The sequence below is a fragment of the Ixodes scapularis genome, unplaced genomic scaffold (genome assembly GCF_016920785.2).
Source record: "Ixodes scapularis isolate PalLabHiFi unplaced genomic scaffold, ASM1692078v2 PGA_scaffold5__190_contigs__length_132052651, whole genome shotgun sequence".
Classification (NCBI taxonomy): Eukaryota; Metazoa; Arthropoda; class Arachnida; order Ixodida; family Ixodidae; genus Ixodes; species Ixodes scapularis.
The window spans coordinates 119,883,075-119,905,061 of NW_024609880.1; the positions used below are offsets into that span (position 1 = coordinate 119,883,075).

The 21,987-nt window shown below is 45.6% G+C and overlaps 1 protein-coding gene across 1 annotated transcript in view; it reads right to left on the reverse strand.

Moving 5' to 3' along the window:
- Window positions 1–21,987, reverse strand: part of LOC121837973 — a gene marked incomplete at its 3' end in the record, with an annotated part of 49,891 nt that overhangs the window by 22,336 nt on the left and 5,568 nt on the right. The window contains exon 2 of the mRNA XM_042293916.1: window positions 1,552–1,709. Coding sequence (XP_042149850.1) covers window positions 1,552–1,709 — 158 coding nt within the window. The remainder of the gene's footprint in view (window positions 1–1,551; window positions 1,710–21,987) is intronic.

Here is a 21,987-nt window from a genome sequence, read left to right on the forward strand (position 1 = left end):
TTTAGATTCCAGGACAAAACTAAAAATTGGCTCTGCTGCTCTATGATGGACAGAGTGTTCGTTTGATTTCTGGTTTTGAATCAGCCTTGAATTCAATGTTTTTGTTGATGATGAATATGTCTTTGAATCAGCCTTGGACTCCGTGTTTCTATTGATCTTTATTTAACGTGTGGCATTTGATTTGTTTTATTTTATTGCCGGCCTGTTTTTTGGTGACTTCCCGGGTGGGATCCCACAAGCCAATTTTGCCGGAGCCGTCAGCCCTTGCAATGCATATTATTATATTTATATTTTATAATATAATTATAACTTTATGTTTGTAATAATACTAATTATAGAAATTAGAATAATATTTATAAACAGCAAATACTCTTTGAGATATGGTGTCACCTCCGGGGCCCCTTACAGGTCGGTGCTGGGGCCTCTATTGTTTTCTATTTTTGTCAATGACGTGTCTAAGATTATCTCTAATTGTTTAGTTTTGCAATATGCATATGATATTAAAATATTTCGTGAAATTCGCAGTGCCAGTGATTGCTGGATGCTTCAGGAGGATGCCTGTTCATTCTATAATTGATTGTATGACTAATAACCTAATCTTAAATAAGGCTAAAACTAAAGTAATGTTCTACACGAGAAGAACGCACAGCACATGTTTTCCCTACAGTATTCACTCAGAGGTTCTAAGTCGTGTAAGCGAAGTGGGAGACGTTGGTGTGATATTTGTTTCTTCTCTCCGCTCTGACGCACACATAGATCACATGAAAATGTCCGACTTGCCTACTCTAGGTGTTGCCGGTAGGATGTCTATAGAGTATTTTCGAACCCGAAAACTTTCATTGTTCTCCACTCCGCGTTGGCTTGATCCCATCTGGAATACACCTCGGTGGTCTGGAACAGCATCTCTCCCAGCCCTAATTGCTTCAGGCTAGAGCGAGTGCAAAATAAATCCCTGTCAATCTATAGACGTAGGTATTGTACTTTCGCGATAACTTATGTTTGTTACGCAATGATTGTTTAATACGCGCCCTACATTTGTCTAGCTTACATCAACGCCGTGAAAAGGCTCATCTTTCATTTTGTGTACACAATCCAGTGATTCGTGTGGGAAAGACCTACTATGGGGGTCTTGCCAGTCACCTGGATATCTTTTGTGGAAGTAAAGAATTTTTTTTAATACTTGTGTCTGTTGAATGACTCCAAATAATAGTTTCGTGGAAGTTTGTCTTTGATGCTGTTCCTTAATTCCGCCGCTGAATATGAAGGTGTCGCTGTCTCTTTAGACACATGCCTCTTCCTGATTGTATTGCCGATGTGCAACTTTACCTCATTATAAAAGTGTTTATGTCTTGTCCCAATTTTTTATTGGGTTATGCATTCACCACTTCATGTGTGTTCAATATAAAAAGTGTTTGGGTGTGCTAGTACTAAAACCGAAGGGTCGTTTCCGGGCACCAAATAAAGCCGATTCTTGATTCTTGATTATTGTTATTGCTATTATTATTATTATTAATATTATAATAGTATCAATAAGATTAGTTAAGTACTTACTATATTTTTTTGTTTCGATTGTAGACTGTGATTCTGTAATTAGCGGTTTTGTTTGTTTTGTCTGTGATATTTGCTGTTGCGTGGAGACATCTCTTAAAATAAAGAATTTGGGTGCGAAACATCAGGAAGTACGTATTCTTTGATGTTTCTTCCAGGACCTGCAAACATCGAAACAAAACATGTCATTATTTCTCCCTTTATTACGACAAGAAGGATGGTAGGGCCAAATAAAAAGGGCACCCACTCAGGTTTAAGCATTCGTACACTGTTGACAGTACAAATCAGGTGTTTCTCCACTTTATATCACAGCGAAGTAAAAGTAACGCTCATTGACGAAGTAAGGAGCAAATCGAACACCTGTATCTCTTACATTGGTTTCAACATGATTACAACGTAAATGTGGACGGGTCATTGCATTACTTACAAGCGCGTATTTGTGTGGCCGTACAACATAAAAATGTGATATAAAAAAATTCTGCACGGACGCAGCGAATCTTAAACGTCTCCAGGGCGCACAAAAATTGGTACGACTTTTCCGTAGTACTAAAACGTATAACCCAAAATTTAATTTGCGTTCGGCCATCCCATGTTTCTAGGCGATGACAGTTAATGAGTGTCTAGCGCTCCTTTGATTATGCATACGCCTAGTCTAAGACTTTGTTGTTTGTTTCTTTGTTTTGGGTAAGAAAGTAATATGGTAGTTCAAAAAATGCTCGGGCGATAATGGAAGTTTTTGTTTTTATTTCGTGCTCTTGTTTTCTGCGTCTATTACGGGTGTCCATGTCAATTATATGGGCGATCTTGTGTACAAGAAATGGTTATCGGTCTTGCATATAACGGGGGGGGGGGGGGGGGGGCGTGCGGCTTCCTCCGTTGACCGCTAAGCTGCTGGCACTTGCAGCAAATAATCTTGACACTGGTGCAACATGGAACGGTCTGCCGAACGCAGGAGACTGCTCGCACGTGTCGCGCTTGCTCTGGTCCGCACATCCTGGGTCTCACTTTTCCTTAATTGCGTCAGCATATATCGACCTTATGCACGGGGCCGTCTTTTGGTTTGGACGGGGTGGTTTGGACCGGACTGGACTGGCTCTTGTGGCCGATGCGCGGTTCCCGTCGTGCTCTTTCGCTTCGTTCTTTGGCTCGTTACGCCCACGGAGAATACAGAGGAAGGCTGCACGTTTCATAACTTCAAATTACAAATCAACGTCCTCTGTGACAGAAATGTTGAATGCTTGCGGGCTTGAACCCTTAGCGGTTAGGAGAAAAATTGCACGCCTAAAGTTTTTGTTTTTGATTTATCATGAACAAGTAAAGATCAACCGAGACCCTTATCTTAGAAACATAACCAATAGATCAGCTAGATTAAATCATTCCAAAGCATTGCAGTCGTATCTGCCCACAATCGATGTTTTCAAGTATTCCCTTTTTGCAAATACAATTAACGACTGGAATAAGCTTCCCGAACATATCGTAAGTCACAACGATGTTTCAGTGTTCGAAGATGCCGTTAGACTTTTTTACTCTGTTTAAAGAGCGAGCATATTGCCTTGGTGTTATTTTGTCTTTTTTTTTCTCTCTTTTTGGGGTTAAATATGTATATATTACGTGATACTTTAAATATTGTACTGCTTTTTTTTTGTTTATAGTGTTTTTGTACACGGCACGTGCCCTCAGTTATTAGTTATTGGTGATAATTTTTGTCAGTATATTGTCATTGTTAAATTTATTATCACTTTTTACGTGCATTTAGTGCTCTTGTTTTCTATTTTGCGCTCTCGGCGCGTTTTGTATTTAAACTTGTAATTACTTTATTGTTCGTAGCTCTGTTGGAGGTATGAGTCATATTCTTTTTTGTGTGTGTGTGTGTGTTTGTTCCTCCCTGCCACGGCCCCACGGGCCAGCAGTATGTACAAATAAATAAAATAAATAAATAAATAAATAAGTAAGAAGGAAAGAGTCAGTGGCATACCAACTTGGTTTTGAGCGGGGGGAACACCAACCCCCCCCTCCCCTCCCCAGGGCCGGGGGGGGGGGGGGGTTGTGCTCTTTCTATCCCTTGGGCGCCGCCGGCCAGTGTTTGCCCTGCCCACTAGTGGCTGTTTCAGAAAAGGGGGGGGGCGGGGGGGGGGGCAACACACACGCCTTGCACCCCCTTTCCGAGGACTGGGGGTGCTGGCGTTGCCCCCCCCCCCCCCCCCCCCCCCCCGGGATGATACGCGATGATAACCTGCGGGAAGACTCCATGGAAGGACTCTTCCCGCCGGTTTCCAATTAGGCGGCGCTTTTGGCATGCATTCATCGTACTATGGCACCGGGACGTTACATAGTTTCATTTTCTCGGTAGGCACTACGTACGCGACAACGTAAGAGCCAGAGGCAGCGACGACGCCGTTTGCTCCAAACTGCCTGCACCCGGGAGGAAAGATTGGCTCTTGGACGACATCATCATGCGAACCGTAGGCGGCGGTCGACAGAAGCTCTGGTGGCTGCATCCGAAACCGCCGACGCCCGGAAGAACAGACTGGCTCTCTGAACACAGCCGTGTCCTGACTCTTGCGAGGTTGGAAATTCCATCCTTCTCTAAATTGAAACCCTTGCGCAAGTTGCTAAATCATGTTGTCGAAAATCAGCAACAATTTCGGCGTAATTCACTTTTGCTTTTTCGTAATGATTGTTTTTATTTTTACTTTCAATCGCTATACATTTTTGGCGTTTTAAAAGAGCGTGCGAGCAGCTCCCGGCTTTCAAAGCTAGCCCATAGCGCTTGCAGGACGCCCCACGTAACTATATTAGCTACCGCGAATGCCGCCAATATTGCAGTGGTGCGAGAAACCTTCACCCTCCCGCATTATAGACAAGCCTGATTAACCCTATCCCTGTGATACACTCCACAAAATCCAATGCATGTACTTTCCCACAAAGCACTTGGTAAAGTCAATTGCCGCATTCTAGAGAGGCGCTCGGCGAATGATGAGGAAGATATGTCTGGGCGTAGAAGAACCGTCTGCTCCATGACTCTAAAGGCTTAATCGCACGATGCATCTTTTCAACGCGTTATGGTTTAGAGAAAACCGAGATTTCGCGGAATCGGCCTTTTCACACGGGGAGTTTGACGCGTGATCAACAGGCTTTGTTGAGGTTCCAGGAAAATATTGCTCCAGAAACGAGGTGCACACGCATCCTATCTCGCAGGCGCACCACTTTTCGGTCACGTCAACACGGTTCATATGTTTCCCGAAACCTAGTTTCGCGACACATGATTCGCCAACAAGATGCATTGTGTGAATAGACCGTAAAACAGAAGCTTCAATGCAGATTTTGTTTTTTATCAAGAGATTTGGTAAGTTTTGACATTCGCCAATCTTTTTCCGCATATTGCATTGACTTTCTTTACCAAGGGCTTTGCAGGAACGTAGATGCACCATATTTCTTAACTTGAAATCTCTCGTAAAATCAAGTATTAGCTTTGCCACTTTATTTATTTCTACATCGCCTAGGGGACATCGTTTTAGTGGGGTTTCGTAATACAATACAGTTTTTCACACGCAGGCAAAAACATTTTTTGAAAGCACCCAGTTTTTTTTTCGAAAGTATATTTACATAAAGAAATGTTTTAAACGAGATGCAAATAAGAATACATATTGTAACCCTGAAGAAGTTAGAAATCGAACAAAAAGGTGGAAAACGCTGAAATTAAAGTTCCTCTGACGATGTATTCTGGTAGACAATTTCAGTCATGAATCCATCTTAGAAAGAAGTAGCTTTTTTAAAACATATTGAATGCTCTTGTAAGTTAGCAAGCTGTCCAATTTTATCTTCCTTTCTGACGTAGTTTGAAAGTATTGTCGTTTAAGTATGAAGAATTGCACCAACGGAATTTTTGAACACGTTCGTTCTGCACAGCTACTTTTAAACATTTTTTGAGCGGTCTCAACTGACCGATATGAAGGGGGACGCAGCATGTAATTGTTTCTGTCCCTATCATAAGCAGTGTAAATAGCTCCTATTAATAGACTGGACAAACGCGAGAAACCCAACGGATAAGTTTCTCTATAGAAGGCACTAAACTGCCCGTCAATCTCTCAACTAAGCGGGACGACGTGATTCTTTGTAGGACTCATGACTGGTACGGTAAGGCTGTACAAGGCTTTAGAAATAAATTCCAGGTTTGGCTAGATACAGCAGACTACAACACTGGCATCATCCCTTCACTACGTCTCAGGGAAGATCACCAGATGGGTTGTTTCGTATGCTCAGTGTACTGGAAACAAGCTTATGGAGAACGATATGCCAGATGGGGTGGTTATGTTGCAACAATCATAAAAATTACAAACGCGCTTTTGTCAAGTGCTTACTTATCCCTTGAAAATGAAGTAGTTTGTGGTTTGAATGAATGACGTGTACCAAAGAAAAACAATTTCTTTTTATATCGAAAATGGAGCGAAAAGCCGGTCTTCAATAACACTGCCACTAAATATTTTCCAAAGTAAATGCCCCTTTGAGTCCAGTGGTTTTAGTCACCCTTACTATTTCCTGCTGAACTTAGCCGCCGAATCAGTTTAGCCGAGTGCTCTGAAGCTTCATAGCGTGAGCCTGCTGGTTATGAACACAGCTACTGGATGCAGTACTGAGTAGCGTCTGTAACTGGTATGAGATATCTTACTGGTCTGGACTAAGTTTATTGTTTTGGCGTATTTATAATTCTTCGTTTAAACCTATTTCTTTAATATGAAAGGTGTGCATGTCCACACTTCATTACAAAAAAGAAACTGAAAGTATTTTAATGTTTAAAATTATAAAACACGGCAGAACGATGGAAACTTTTGTGGTTTCTGTGACGCAACCTAGACCATTCGTGGTACGTGTATCAGATCTTATGTTATTGTACTGTTTCAGTCAGATGTAAAGAGCAATCTGGCAACCTCAATAAACCAGTTTCTTTAGAAGACAAACTCAATACATGGTGTCAGAAGTGACTCGTTCCGCGAAAAGAGCGATAAACTAAGAAGGAAGCCGAAACATGGACGTGGTCAAGCCTCCCGAGGGCCCGAACTCGACAGGTAACGTACCAGAGGAATGGCAACGGTTCAGACAACGAGTGGAACTGCACCTAAGGGCGACAGAGACCACCAAGCGAAGCAACGAACAAAGGGCAGCCATCTTGCTCATGTGGCGGGACCAGATGCCATCAAAGTCTACAACACCTTTACCTTCGCACTTCAAGAAAAACAGGACTACCAGACAGAACTGAAGAAGTTTGAAGATAACTGCATGCGCCGGGAAAATAAAACATGCGAACGGTACGTTTTCCGTTTCACGAAAACAAGAAAGCGGTCATCCGTTTGAACAATTCGTGCGAGAGCTACAACTGAAAGTGAAATCGTACAACTTCTCGACTTTGTCGGAGTTCATAATACGAGATCAAATCGTATGTGGGGTAACGGACAAAAACTGTGAGAGCGTTTGTTGCGTGAAGAAGATCTGACGTTGGAAAACGCCATACAGCTCAAAAAGCCCTATGAAGTTTTTCAAGCACAAAATGAAACTCTCGGCGGTCCCCGAAGTGTCAACGCGGTAGACAAAAAGAAGAGAGCGGACATGCTTGAGCGGAAGGTCCAGCCGACGGGAAAACAATTGTCCTAATTGCGACCACAAGCACGACCAACGGAAGTGTCCGGCATACAAGACAAAGTTCAACAAGTGTCAGGATGAATCACTTCGCTGTGTGTTGCAAAACGAAGGCGTTGGTAGATGATATAAAAGAACAGGACGTCAGCGACTTCGGCGTTCTTCATATCAGCACATGCAAGACTCAAAAAAGAGATCAGTGGCTGGTCAAGGCCCTTTCAGAAAACAAAGAGGTGGATCTTAAAGGAAACAGCGCTTATATTGAGTACTTCATCGTGAAAAAGGGACGCCAGGCCATAATTGGATTAGCAGCTAGTGAACTTCTGGGGCTGGTCCTGCGAGTGCACACGGTGGAAGAAACTATGGCCCAAGAAGTGGAACAGATGTTTCCTAAACTGTATAACGGACTGGGGTGCGTGGGACGGGAATGTAAGATTGTCCTTAAAGAAGGAGCAGAGCCAGTGGTTCAGCCGACAAGAAAAGCGCCACAAACTCCGAAAGGACAACTCAAGAAAGAACTGCAGAGAATAGAGGTGACTGGAGTCATCACCAGTGTCAAAGTACCTAATGATTGGGTAAGCCCAATTGTGATAGTCAAGAAGAAAGTAGGTGCTCTTAGAATCTGCATGGATCTTACATCCAAGGCAAGTGAATGAATGCATCAAACGGTAGCACTACCAAATGCCACGACGTGAAGACATTGAAGCAGAACTGGCAAATGTTAAATTGTTCTCAAGGCTGGATGCAAATAGTGGGTGTATCAGCCTTATCATGTACAACGCCTCGCATGACAAGGCACCAGTCATGCTCAGTGCGCCCGGCGCTATCTTATAGATACCGTCGACGTCTATTAAACTATGTTCTTGTTGCTCTGCACGCGATCCTGTCGACTGCCTCTTTATCTCCAATGATACAGTGGGTACCACCAAATACCACTAGATCAGAAGGTCTCTCCGGTGTGCACGCTTGGTACGCCATTTGGACGTTACCCATTTCTGAGACTACCATTTGCCATCTCATCTTCACTGGAAGTCTCAGTTGAACAGATCAGGACCGAGGTTTTTGATGGACTTGAAGGGCTAAAGTGGCGTTGATGATATACTTGTATGGGGTTGCTCCACGGAACAGCACGACAAGAAGCCATAGAACAGCCTAAAGAGAACACTGGCAAACAAGCCAGTAATAGGATTTTTTGACCCCGAAAAGAAGACAAAAGTGACAGGTGATGCATCACAGTATGGATTGGGAGCGGCACTCCTACAGCTGAAGGATATAGAGTGGCGTCCAGTAGCATATGCGTCACGAGTGATGACCGACTGAGAAGTGCGACATGCACAAATTGAAAAAGAGACGTTCTCCATCAAGTTTGCCTGTGAGAAGTTCTATGACTTTATTTATGGTCGTAAATTCACACTGAAAACCTACCATTGACCATTGATCTCAATAGCAAAGAAAAGCACTGGAAACATGCCACCTCGGCTGCAGTGATTTTTTATTCGTCTGATTATGTTCGAGTTTGACCTGCGCTATCTACCTGAAAATAACTTGGTGCTACCCGACACAATGCTTCGGGCACCAGTGAAAGAGGGGAAAACGAAAGTGATCGAATTGGATGATGTTGAAGTACACGCTGTCAACATAGTGTCCACAACACTGAGTCAAACGACACTTCAGAAACTGCAAGAGGCCACGGAGAATGATGACGAACTACAAGAAGATACTGTTAACCGCCGACTAGCGACATCTGCTCTACCTTCTAAACTGGTGTAGGAACGACGGCAATGGATTTTTTGTGGGATATTAAAGACCAGTGCGTTGTGAGCTGTCATCCAGTTCGGATGTATTTTCTTCGCGCTCCGCACTCGTAACAATTGGCAACGAGGAAGACGAAGAAAAAGAATGTCAATGTTCGGCCGGATTGCAGCCTTCGAGGGGGGAGGCGATGAGTGGCCTGCCTACGTGGAACGATTTCATGAATTTTTCCACGCCAACGACGTCGCTGCTGCGAAAAAGAAGTTGATTTTCTTGAGCTGCTGCGGCCAAAGGACGTACACCTTACTTCGGAACCTGGTGAAGCCCCTGACTCCACAGAACAAGTCACACACCGAGATTCTGGCTGTACTCGGGAAGCATTACGCTCCTACGCCTTCAGCCGTGGTTCAGCGTTTTCGCTTCAACACCCGGGTACGTTCTGAAGCGGAATCGATCAGCGATTTCGTTGCAGCGCTGAAATGCTTATCAGAGACTTGTGATTACGGAACCAAACTCGAAAACATGCTGCGCGACAAAATCATGTGTGCCATCAACAACGCTACGATTCACACCCGGCTGCTCGAGTTGCCAGATCTCACCTTCGAAATTGCTGTTCAAACTGCGCTCGCAATGAAATCTACGAAGAAGGATGCCGGCGAACTCTGCCAAGCTGGTGCAAGCATTCTGTCTACACACAAGGTTGGAGACCCAGCCCAAAATACCAGCTGTTATCGCTGCGGAGACAGAAGCCACCTGGCACCTCTATGCAGACACATTGATTCGATGTGCCATTACTGTCAGAAGAAAGGTCCCCTGTTGGCAGTGTGCAACTCAAGGAAGAACGGGGATCCGCCCAAAATCAAAGGCTTCGTGGACGCCTCGTCGAGCTCAGCAGAGATCAACGCCGTCGGCTCAGATGAACACAGTCCACAACGACGTTGACACTTCTAGAGGCTCAAGTCAATTCTCGCAAGCGACGACTTACAACACGTGGCACCTAAGTGGATCGTCAACGGTACCACCTTTTCTGATCACCATTGAAGCCTTCGGCAAACCTCTTTCAATGGAACTAGATACCGGAGCAAGCGTCTCGGCGATGTCTGCAGACAAGTTTCACGCTGCATGTCCCAATGTGAGTCCCGAACCTTCAAACGTTCTTTTGCGGGGATTTTCTAGAGACCTTGTGCAAGTCAAAGGCAAAGCAAACGTTTATGTGAAGTTCAAATGTCATGAGGAAGTTCTTCCACTGTTCAATACCACCGAACCCTCACCAACGTTGCTTGGCCGAAACTGGTTTCGCGCTCTGGGCCTGAGCTTCGAGGGACTCGATGCTGTGAACAAGCTAACTGATGTCGGAACCATTATAAGTCAATTCTCTGGAGTCTTCGAAGAGGGCTTACGCACCTTCAAGGGAATTTCTGCGAAAATTCTCGTGCCCGCGGATGCTCCACCACAGTTCTGCAAGCCCCGACCTCTTCCATTTGCACTGCGCGCTGGAGTCACCCAGGAACTCCAGAGATTGCAACGGGAGGGGGTGATGGAGCCTTTCAAAACTTCGGACTGGGCAGACCCCATTGTTCCTGTCTTAAAGAAGGATGGCAGGGTGGCATATGCGGAGACTTTAAAGTGACAGTAAATCTGTCACTTTAAACCCGTGTCACGTCTGGAAACCTACCCTGTTCTGCGTGTTGAAGAACTGTGGGCTGCGCTCTCAGGGGGGAGACAAATTCACGAAGCTGGATTTGCGGGATGCATATCAGCAAGTTCCCCTGGAGCAAGAGTCCCATAAGTTCATGACAATCAACACCCACATGGGTCTTTTCTAGTACACAAGGCTCCCGTTCGAAGTATCCTTGGCCCCGGCCATATTCCTGCGCGAAATGGAGAATCTTTCCCGAGGTTTACCAAGCGAAGCTGTTTACTTTGACGACATCATTGTAACGGGTGTTGATGATCCGGACCACTTGAAGAACCTCAAGAGCGTTCTTCAGCGACTTCAGGATGCCGATCTCCAGGCGAACCTGTAGAAATGCGAGTTCTTTGCACCTGAAGTGGAGTACCTGGGCCACGTCATTGACAACCACGGACTGGCTCCAAACCCAAAGAAGGTGGATGCCATCGTCAACGCCCCTGTACCTCGTGACGCGAAGGAACTTTAAAGTTACCTTGGCTTGATTAACTTTTACAGACGTTTCTTGCCAAATCTTTCATCGACGCTTCGTCCCCTGCATCTGCTGCTCATGGAGGGCAAGAGGTGAACATGGCAGAACGAGCAACAGCAAGCCTTTTCTGAAAGTAAAAGGCTCTTGACAAGAGGACCTGTTTTTTGCATTGAGACTCCAAAAAAGAGGTTCTACTCAGCTGCGACGCGTCACCGTACGGTGTTGATGCTGTGCTGGCGCATATCGGGAGTGATGGAAGAGAGCGACCAGTGGCGTTTGCGTCACGGCGTTTACTTCCGGCTGAACAAAATTACAGTCAAGTTGACAAAGAAGCTCTTGCTTAGGTTTTCGGCGTAAGCAAGTTTCACCAATACCTGCGGGGGAAACCATTTACTCCGGTGACCAACCACAAGCCTTTATTCGGACTGCTGAACTCCGATCGAGGCGTGCCAAGCCAAGCCTCTCCCCGAGTTACAAAGGTCGGCTTTGACCCTTTCATGTTACCACTTTAAACTCATCTAAAGACTTGGAAGGATGTTGGGGAACGCCGAAGGTCTCAGCAGACTGCCTCTTCCGACGAACGGCGCCCCCGATAGCACGCCAGCCGACGTGTTCATGCTGAAGCAGTCCTACGCTGATGTATTATCTCCAGCTACAGTCACTCGAATGACAAGGAGAGATCGTCTGCTCTCACAGGTGGTGCAGGCTGTGCTCACTGGATAACCTTTTCCTACCGGTGGAGACTGGGGTCCTTTCTCTGCCAAGTACAACGAACTCAGCCTACAGGAAGGTTGCCTTTTGTAGGGATCTCGTGTAGTAGTGCCTACGCTCCTACAGCCCCAAGTGCTTCAACTTCTTCATGCTGGGCACCCTGGAGTCGAAAAACCAAGATGATTGCCAGATGCCATGTCTGGTGGCCTGGCATCGATAATGCTATCGCCAATCAAGTGAGATACTGCAATGTCTGTCAAGCTTATCACAAGTCTCCATGTGGCGCACCCATCACGCCTTCGCCTTTTCCCGTGAAGCAATGGTCCAGGCTCCATGTCGACTTTGGGGGCCCATTCATGGGCCACTACTTCCTAGTTATGGTAGACGCTTTTTCCAAGTGGGTGGAAGTGGATCCTCTTCCATCACCCTCAGTGGAGGAGACGATATCGGTGTGCAGGACCGTTTTCGCGCAACATGGCCTGCCCGACCTCATTGTTTCTGATAATGGGCCAGCATTTATCAGCAGCCAGTATGCTGAATTCTTGCAGCGGAATGGCATTAGTCGCATGCTGGTACCACCATATCACACCGCTTCTAATGGAGCAGCAGAAAGAGTAGCTTAAATTATAAAGGACAAACTCAAGAAGAGTGCGCCTGGTGAATTCAAAACTCAGGTAGCAAGATTACTATTTCACTATCGCACGACGCCGCATGAAGTAGCGGGTCGCGCGCAATACGAGTTGCTCATGGGCAGGGAAATCAAAACGCCATTAGACGTCATGCACCCCAACCTTCGGACCACCGTCCAACTGAAACAACTGAAGCAGAATTTGCACGCTGACCAAGGTTGCCGTCGCGGTCCACTGCTCGATCCTGGTACGTCAGTATTTGCAAGGAATTTTAGACCCGGACCGCCTTGGGTGCCTGCATCAGTTTCAGGCCCAGTGAGTGCATCCTCAGCCGAGATTACCCTGGAAGTTGGGACGTCCTGGCATAGACATGGAGATCGCCTTCGTCTGAACCCCACGCATCCTTCACCCCTGCCAGGGGTCGTCCCTCAACAGCATCCCGAGCTGCCACTACCGATGGAAAATACTGCACCAAGTGAAGCCGAACCTGAGCAGCAGCCGACACCATCAGGGGAAACATGCCCATCACCAACCCCTGCCCTGGTCGAGGAGAGTCCCGCTATTTTAAGGAGGAGCTCAAGAATCAAGCGACCTGTTCGGCGGTACTCTCCAGGACCACGAATAAATAACACTTCACTTAGGGGGGCGGGGGGAGGAGTATTAACCGCCTAGTAGCGCCACCTGCACCGCCTTCTGAACTGGTGTAGAAAGGGCGGCAATGGATTTTTTGTGGGATATTAAAGACCAGTGTGTTGTGAGTTGTCACCCAGTTCGGATGTCTTTTCTTCGCGCTCCGCACTCGTAACAGATACCGCACGCATCTACCAGAATCAAGAACAACAGCGAGACCTCAAGGGGTGTACATCAAAGTTTACTCTGGTCAACGGTGTCCTCTTAAAGAACTCAAGAGTAGTTGTTCCTAAAGCTTGCCGTGCAGATATACTGGCAAGACTGCACGAAGGACACTTAGGCATGAGCAAATTATAGCCAAGAATGAATGCCGACATTGAGTCATATATATCAAAATGTGCAGCGTGTCGAACATTTGAATACCAGCAAACTGCTGAACCACTCATCATGAGAGAAGTTCCTAGTAAAGCGTGGGAGAGGGTTGGAGCTGATCTGGTGCCAACATGCAGAATAGTCGTACCTCGTGATATACGACGCCTACTCGAATTACCCTGAAATTATGCAGGTAACAGGCTAGTGCTGCAGGAGTAATAGACCATATGACAAGCGTTTTCGGCAGGCATGAAATCTCCAAAGATGTCTGCGCCGTTAATGGCACAGAACTTGCAAGCAGAGAATTTGCAGGATTTGCAAATTGGTATGATTTCGAACATATCACTCAAAGCCCAAGATTTAAGAGAGCAAAAGGACTCGCAGAAAAGGAGTCCAAGAAGTCAAAAAAAGTCTAAAGAAAAGTCAGTATGCCAAAGAAGATTTTTGGCTAGGGTTGCTAAACTACAGGTGCACACCACTCGAGAATGGACGGTCACTTTGCGAGTTATCCATGGGACGACGATTGCGATCTTAACTGCCAGACTTCTCAGCTGCACAAGGACGAAAAGGGGCAAAACACAAACAAAATGTCAGTGCTGGTAGGAATTTGGAGCCACTAGGCACTGGACAGACGGTGCGTCTGCGAGATGACGGAAACGGGAAAGTCAAAGCACAACTTAAAGAGCAAGTGGCGCCAAGATCCTATGTGGTGCAAGTCGAGAATGGTGCTGTGTACAGACGAAACACGCAACATTTACTTGTAATCAATGAACCATTTTAAGAAACCATCTCTCGGACGACATGGATGTTCCACCACAAGTGCCCAACGAGGAAAATGTACAGCACCAGGAAACTCGCGACCATGAAAGTGAAATATTAGATGGTCCTACAGACCATGCATCCATCGTCGGTGCCTATGCAACCTAGCACTAGAGTGTCATCAAAATCAAAGAAGAAGAAAGTGAAGTTACTTATGATGAACAATTCAACCACGCACGTTAGTCAAGTTGTGTTTCAATTTTGTTTATTACAATTGAAGATGCATCAGATCCGATGTTAATTTCCAGTTTCAGCCAGCTGTAAACATCAGTCTGGCCACCTGAATAAGCCAGTTTCGTTATAAGACAAACTCAACAGTACGGTTTAACGGGGCACGCAAATTCACAAGATATGCTAAATGTTCTGAACAGCTCATACCAAAAAAACTTAAATTTCTTACTGCTTGGGTGTTTCCATAGAAAAGACTAACAATAAAGCGCTTAGTCTCATTGAGGATCTAGGTATTTCCAGAGACCACTATCCTTCAGCGACAGGTATTGTTGACATGGTTTTATCATAACTGTCCAATTTTTGTGAGCGAGGAATTCCAGACTTGCTTGCGGACGAATGGCATCCTACGGATGCTTGTTCCTCCCATACCACCCAGCTTTCTATGGGTCAGCCGTGTGTGCGGAACGCATGATAGAGAAGAAGTTGAAGATGGCTGCATTTGGTGACTTTCATTTACAGATAGCCAGAATGCTGCTGTCGTACAAAACATTCCACATTAGGTGAAGGGCTGTAGTCCTGCTGAACTTTGATTGGTCCTGAAGCTCAAGATTGCGCTGGGCTTTCTGCGGTCAAATGTTTTAAGCACAGCGAGTCTAAAGAAGCTTCATCACAGCGTGCAGAGCAACGGAACGTCGACATTCCAAAGCTTGCATATACTCCGTTTACCGATAAGCCGGTAGTGTGGTGAAACCCACACGCTCCTTGGACCAGTTGTGCCTCTCTCGTTCGCCACGTAATCGCGCTTCCGTCCAGACACCCACGCAAATAGCACGTTTATATGACGAAAAATATATTTATGAGATGTCAAATACTTCCACTGAGCAGTCCGCTTAGGGGTGAGCTGAGCAATGGCGATTATCCTCACGTGTTGTTAACATACATTCACGGCTTCGTGTTTAGACCGCCAGGGGCTGTGAATATTTTATTCGCTTGAGAAGGCTGGCAAACAAACCTGCCGACACAGTTTTATGTTCCAGCCGTTAGCTGCCATCGATTTTGCTGGAGTCGCCAATTTTGTCGACGTTCCTGCAATGGATACTAACGAAGTCGCTGTTGACACTAAAGCTGCTAGAACTGCGGTTCAACTGCAGTTCAAGAGCAGTTCCTCGTGCGGGCAACGATTGCACCGTAGATTTTGAGGGTGAGGCACAGAGGCACCCAGTTCGGTGCGACTACTGACCTCGCAGCCTGTGCAAAGCCGTTGGTACAGCAACTGACTACAGACTACCGAAGTAGCTGAATCCAGAAGCCAGCTGTGCAGGTTTGTACATTTTGTTATTTCCAGAATTCTTTGTTTTGTTTTTCAGTCTTTTATAACTGACAACTCTTCCTTCTTAGGGGGTAACAAGCGTTGTGACCTCGGTATTGCCGCAGAACCTCCAGGTAACATCATCGGCGCCTTTTAAATAAACATGCCACAGAAGTGGATCAGCTGTGAGCAATTTTTCTGGGACTCGGGTATTTCGTCAGTATTCATTTTAATCATATAATCATGACATTCGTCTTCAGTTAGAATCAAAAGTAAATACCGCATTTCCGGGCTAGAGTCCGCGGAACATACATGTTTAAGAGTTGAAACATTATGTTTTGCGGACTCTCTACGCGTGCGGACTATGCAGGAATTGTGTTTCTCAAGATCGTTCATTATGACCAGACGTGACAGATCTTGTGAATGAAAGAGTATGTTAGCTATTATTTATCTATAATACAAGCTTCTCTGTGAGAAAAGTTTAAGGTGTGCCGTCTATCAGAAGATTTTCGTGTCGACTAAGCACCGAATGCGGACTATGCACGCCGTACGAGCTATGCACCGTGTGCACACTATCTAAGCAAAAGCTTTTATTTCTGACCCCAAATTTGCCCCTGCGTTTGCGGACTCTAGCCCGGAAAATACTGTACGATGGGCATGATGGACAACTCCGGACATCCGCGGTATATCTGATATGAGCATTTATTACAATCATCTGAAGTGTATCTCTTTCTTAGTCTCAGTATAGCGTATTCGATGTTGAGGACGGAAGATATGTGGTGCGATGGAATCCGCGCTTAAATGTGCCCCGAGGAGGTTTCAATAACTCGTGTTCGCTATACGTGGCGAAGACGTAAATAATACACCGCACACCCTTTCTCTCCTATTTCCATGACGGCCCTGAATTGCAGAAGGTGCTTGTAAGCTCATTCATGCCGTTTCTAGTTGAAAAAAAAAATGCTCGTCGTCCTTTGTCCTTAGTTTGTTTTATTCTTTTTGCGTCAGTCATTTTTACCAACACGCTCTACAGTTAATGTGATGTCTCTGAGATTGCCTAAATATGGTGATATCTCACTTTGCTGGCTCGAAGCATCCCCAAATCCCCAGATCATGACGACGCGCGTCCGATTACCCGATTAAAAAAAAAATTGCAGGAGGCAGCTTAAGCTTCGCCTTTAAAAGTGGAACGCGATAGCTAAACATATAAAGTCGCGCTCGTTCCCAAGATATGCAGCGCGTCTGCGTGGTACCTTGTCTGGCGTCACGTAACATCTCACGTGACTGTGACGTCATCACCCTGTCGACCATAAGGAGTTTTCCGTCCCACCGACACCGACGCCAACGCCGGCACCGGATTTTCTTCTACACGAGTTCTTAAAGGAGCTGTGCAACGATATTTGATTGGAATGGTTTTCACTTGACACGAGCTTACTGGCACACCTGGGACTCAAGGATGCTCACACGCAACGCCACTGTCCAAGAAACTTCTTTGTTGCGGTGTAATTTCAAGGACAAAGGCGATCATTTTCATTCAATCTCTCCTTCGCAAAATTTGATGACGTAACGTGGGGATCGCAGTACACCCAAGTGACGATATTTGAATGCGGGTCATAGATTGGACCCGAGCATTGCGTTGGCACTCGACTTGGGCTCGTGATAATTGCTAGCTCGAGAAGCATTCGGGTAGTGACCCGTGTCCAATCGCTGCAACGACGACAACAGCCGAGCCATAACAATGTCTGGAACTCAGCGCGTGTCCTGCGCTTTGCCAACCCCGGCGCGTGGCTATGATCAACACTGGCGACATATAATCGGCTCCAGATCACGTGGCCGCTTGTTCTGGCTGCGAGTTGAGGGGGTGAACGTTGCTCGATTTTCTTTAATTTCTTTCTGGGACTTCTATTGAGTGGGGTGAAAAGCGAACGCGTGTTTCATAGGTCATTAACATTAGAGATCCGTTTTAAACGGTATTTGCGCAAAGCACAAAAATTGTTGCATCGCTCCTTTAAACGCTCTCGCGTTAAAAAGTAAGCAAATATCGCATCACACCGACGTCATCTCCGGCGACGGGAGGAGCATGTTCTGAAACGAGGACCACTGTCAGCCAATAGCAAGCAAAGGATCCTCGCGCCTCCGACCGGTGGAACCGCGGAGTGATATCTCGAATGCGCGCTGCTCGCTCCCCTTACAGCCCAGACTACGATTGAGCCCAGCGAGCGCCCGCTCGGGCGCTAACAAGCAGACACACCACTCGCAAAAAAGAAAGAAAAAAGCATAACGCGTTGCTTTTGGGATGATTATTTCAGTATTATGTTCCCTCTCCTCTAAAAGAGGAACATTTTTATGCACTCTTTTTGCTTTTATCATCTACAAAGGCACACATATTCGCAATAACAGCATTTGCAATCTCATCAAAACGTCGCGTTTTCATTGGTCACATGTGATCTTGGCTGCAGGAAGAATGTTCCTTCCGTTGCCGGAGATTACCTCGTTGTGTTCAATCGTTAATTGCTTTTTTAATAAAGAAAATGGTCGACATCGGTACGATTTATGGATTTCTAGGACGCGCATAGACGGCAGAGTAAGTTGTCGCCACATTTAGGTGATCTCAGAAACCTCTTAAGGGCACCTTTAAGGCCGGTTCTAACATGCAGCAAAGCGCTGATGCAGCGATGCTCACGTGTTGTCAGCTACTTATCGTCTGCCATGAGCAACGGTTTTGACGGTGGTATGCAAAGCTAGTAAACGCTCAGCACACGCTTAGCGCGAGGTCAGCGCTATGCTTGTAGCGCAATGCTGCATGTGTGAACAGGCCTTTAAGTGAAAACATGTCGTTCATTCTCGTGGCGCGGAGCTCGTGCCGATGAGTAGCTCTGTCGTGTTTGTTGGTGTGGAGCAATGATATCTAACGTAGTAGGCTGGATCGCGAATGGGAGCCCGTCGGTATCGCCACCATCGGCCATTTCTTGACACCAGGCCATACACGCAAGTCTAAGGGAGAAACGCACAAAAGTATGAATATTGAAGCATGCGCGCTGTGCTCGGAGACAAGTATTTTATGGTGCGTTGCGATCCTTATGTCGGGTGTTAGGAGATCACATTGGTATTTGCCAAATGTTCGAACGCCGACTAAACAAATCAAACATACCGGACCACCTGCGGCTGAGTTGGCAAGTTTGCTCTTCTAGTCGAGTAAACGAAGGAACTTGCCATCAATGAGACCGTCCTCAGGGGAGCCCAGAAGTTGTTGTACGACAAAGAAGTTCCACCTCGACATCGGCTTTCCAGGAGTGAGCGAAGCCTTTGAGCTTGTTGACTGCTAAACCCAACTCAACGAAACCGCCACCGACTCCGCGGTAACTCTCGCCTCATTGAGCTGCACTAGAGCGGAGTCACTCTGGACCACGAAATATTTATTTACAAAAACTGCGAAGGCTGCCAGATTTACTGTTTGTACACAAGCTATTTGACGGGCTTATCAAAAAAGCAACCAAAAAGATTCAGTGCCGACAAAAGCTTAGAAACGTGGGAAACGGCACTTTTTCTCGTTCTTCCCATAGAGTCGCATGTATTGGCTGGTGTCAATCAATGGCCGCCGGTGGCGACTCTTGGCCCCTGCTGCCGAGGCCGCGGTCCGCGATTCAGCCTACAATAGAAATCGGTGGTTCCGAGTCTAAACTGATCGGCGCCACAGAGCTCTGTTGCGGCCATCCGCTCGTGCATGTTGTTGCCGAAATCGCAGATCTCCCTCATTTTTGTAGTTTTTAGTATGCTTACTAGGTGGAGCAAGCAGTAGTCCAATTTCATTTTAACGTATTTTATACGGCCACTTACTGTGTAAAAAAACTGTAACCACTGTGACTAGTAAGACAGTAACCGCGCACAAAAATGACCCTGCTAACACAGCCACACAGTTCTTTTGCTGCCTCTTTCAAAGACCGATTACTACGAGAAAAGCCGCGTTGCTTGCCTACTCACGAAGTGCTCATGGATACGCCGAAACCTCGGGTTCTCGTGTCTAACGCTGCTTCTTGCGTGAAAGAGGTGAGAGTTACTGCGGGAATGACGGCCGGGTCGGTGTCGGAGAAATGCGTCGTCGCTCCCGGAAACCAGAGGCTTTCATTAGTGAAATATTTAAGCCCCCGGGCGACGACACATTTTATCTGAAAACTATCCGTTCTTGGTGAAAATACACCTGGCATGAGGTCCCGAAGGTCGCCTGAACCGTTACGCCGATTGGAATTTGTGTGCAGAGAAAGACGTGGCTTGATGCAGTCTCTTCCACTGTCGCGCAATATCCGTACTGGATACGGTGTCGGTGCTCGTGGCTGGGCGCCTGCGGCGGTTTAGCGCGCATGGAAGACTAAGGATAGCCGTGTGCAAACTAAGCTTTCGCGCTGGCGAAAAGACGTTTAAAACGTTGGGCCTCACTCCTAACTCCCGCCTCACGTCAAGTGGCCGCCATTTTACGAGGACATCGCAAGAAGCAGCCTATAGAGATGTGGGATCGCGGAAGGAAGTACACGTTCAAAGGAGGGTGATTTCAGATAAGATCGACCAAAGGGTGGCTGGTCGACATTTTTAAATCAACTGATGTTTTTATATGACATTGTCTAGTGTCTGGTATAAACGAATCCACACTTAGTTTTGACCAGAAAAAAAATTTGGAGACAAGAAAAATCGTAAGGCAGGGAGAGGTGGACAGTTGCAATAACGCGCACTGATGGAGGGGGCAAGTTTGAAAGTGAATAATTAAAACAATAAAATTAGGAGAATTTTAAAACTTTTTACAAACAAACTATGGGTACAACTTGCTTGTAGTATAAAGTAGTAATATTTATTAAAAATTTATTTAGTTTTCTAAAAATTGCCAAACATGCCAGCTCGAACGACAAATGGCAAATTTTGGAAATCTGTATCTCATGAAATAATTTAATCATTATTACATAACTTGCAGACATTATTTTACTAATATATGGCTATTATTGAAAAAATAAATAAGGTATCTGAGTGACACAATAGTTACAATATATTTAGGCAAACATGGGAAAAAATCAAACAAAGAAAAATTCCAATGCGAGTAAAAAAAAAACACCACCTTCGATTTTTTTAAAATTTGGGTACCCTGTTATACTCTATTTCGGCATTCATTTCTATTAAAAACATGTTGCATCATTGCACTGTGAAAGAAGAAACAACTCCCCAAAGTAGGGTCCTTTTTCAAAGCCTACACTTAGCAGTGTCCTATACAAGAAGTGACTCTGAGTTCCAGTTTCATGAAACTTGCACAAATCTTTTATATACATTTATTCAGATGAGGTCATTGATAAAAAGAGCGATCGGTCACACAGTAAAAGGGAGGAGAAACTATATACAGCATTTTACATAAGCGTACAAAGTGGTATCATATTAGAGACATATGATTTGAGAAAAGATGATGCAGTGTGAAGTTGTACCTTCCGGTATATTTTACATCTAGAGTAAAATAAATAACTTTACTTCCACACACAAATACAAAGATATAATAGTAAGATACTTAGGTTGGCTGTGTATTTACGATTACAAACAATTTCAGGTGACGGATGCCATAGTGCCTAACTGGAGCAGCTTCGATGCTCTCGGTGTATGAATGAATCGTGGCAAGCCGATATATTTTATCCTGCTCGAGGATAACATTTTGGGATTTTTTTTTATAGTGATCAGATAAAAATTATTAGTAACCACCAACAAAAACAGTAGGTTAAATACCCCGTGAAGAAAAATGTGATAAATAAGATGTCCCTGCATTCAAAATGAGCAGTCCTTGGGAAATCAAATTCGGCACTTTACGCTAAGGTTTTCCTCGCTGTACCCATTTAATAAAGTTGCTTCCAAGCAGATCCGACTGTCCGTGCTACATATACGTCACAGGTCCCTTCTGGAGATGACTTGCTGAGCCGCCACGCGTGCCAAGACTGAATGCCAGGGAAGGCGCGCACCGTCAGCCACTCTTCTTTTTTTTTGTTCACGATACCGAACAACCTCATTTTCGTCCAGATATACAAGATGCACGCCTTTCAGTTTCTTTGATAGAACGCTCACCATTGTCCTGGCCGTCTGAATTGCGCTTACTGAACGTTCTCTCAGGTTGTTCAGCGTGGCCTGGTGCTTCACGAGTCCGCCAACTCCGTCACATGCATTTTTCCCATGTCCAGATGCAGAAAATAACCACTGGGCTTGTGGGCAATCGTCCTTTGCAAATTGGTGAAGC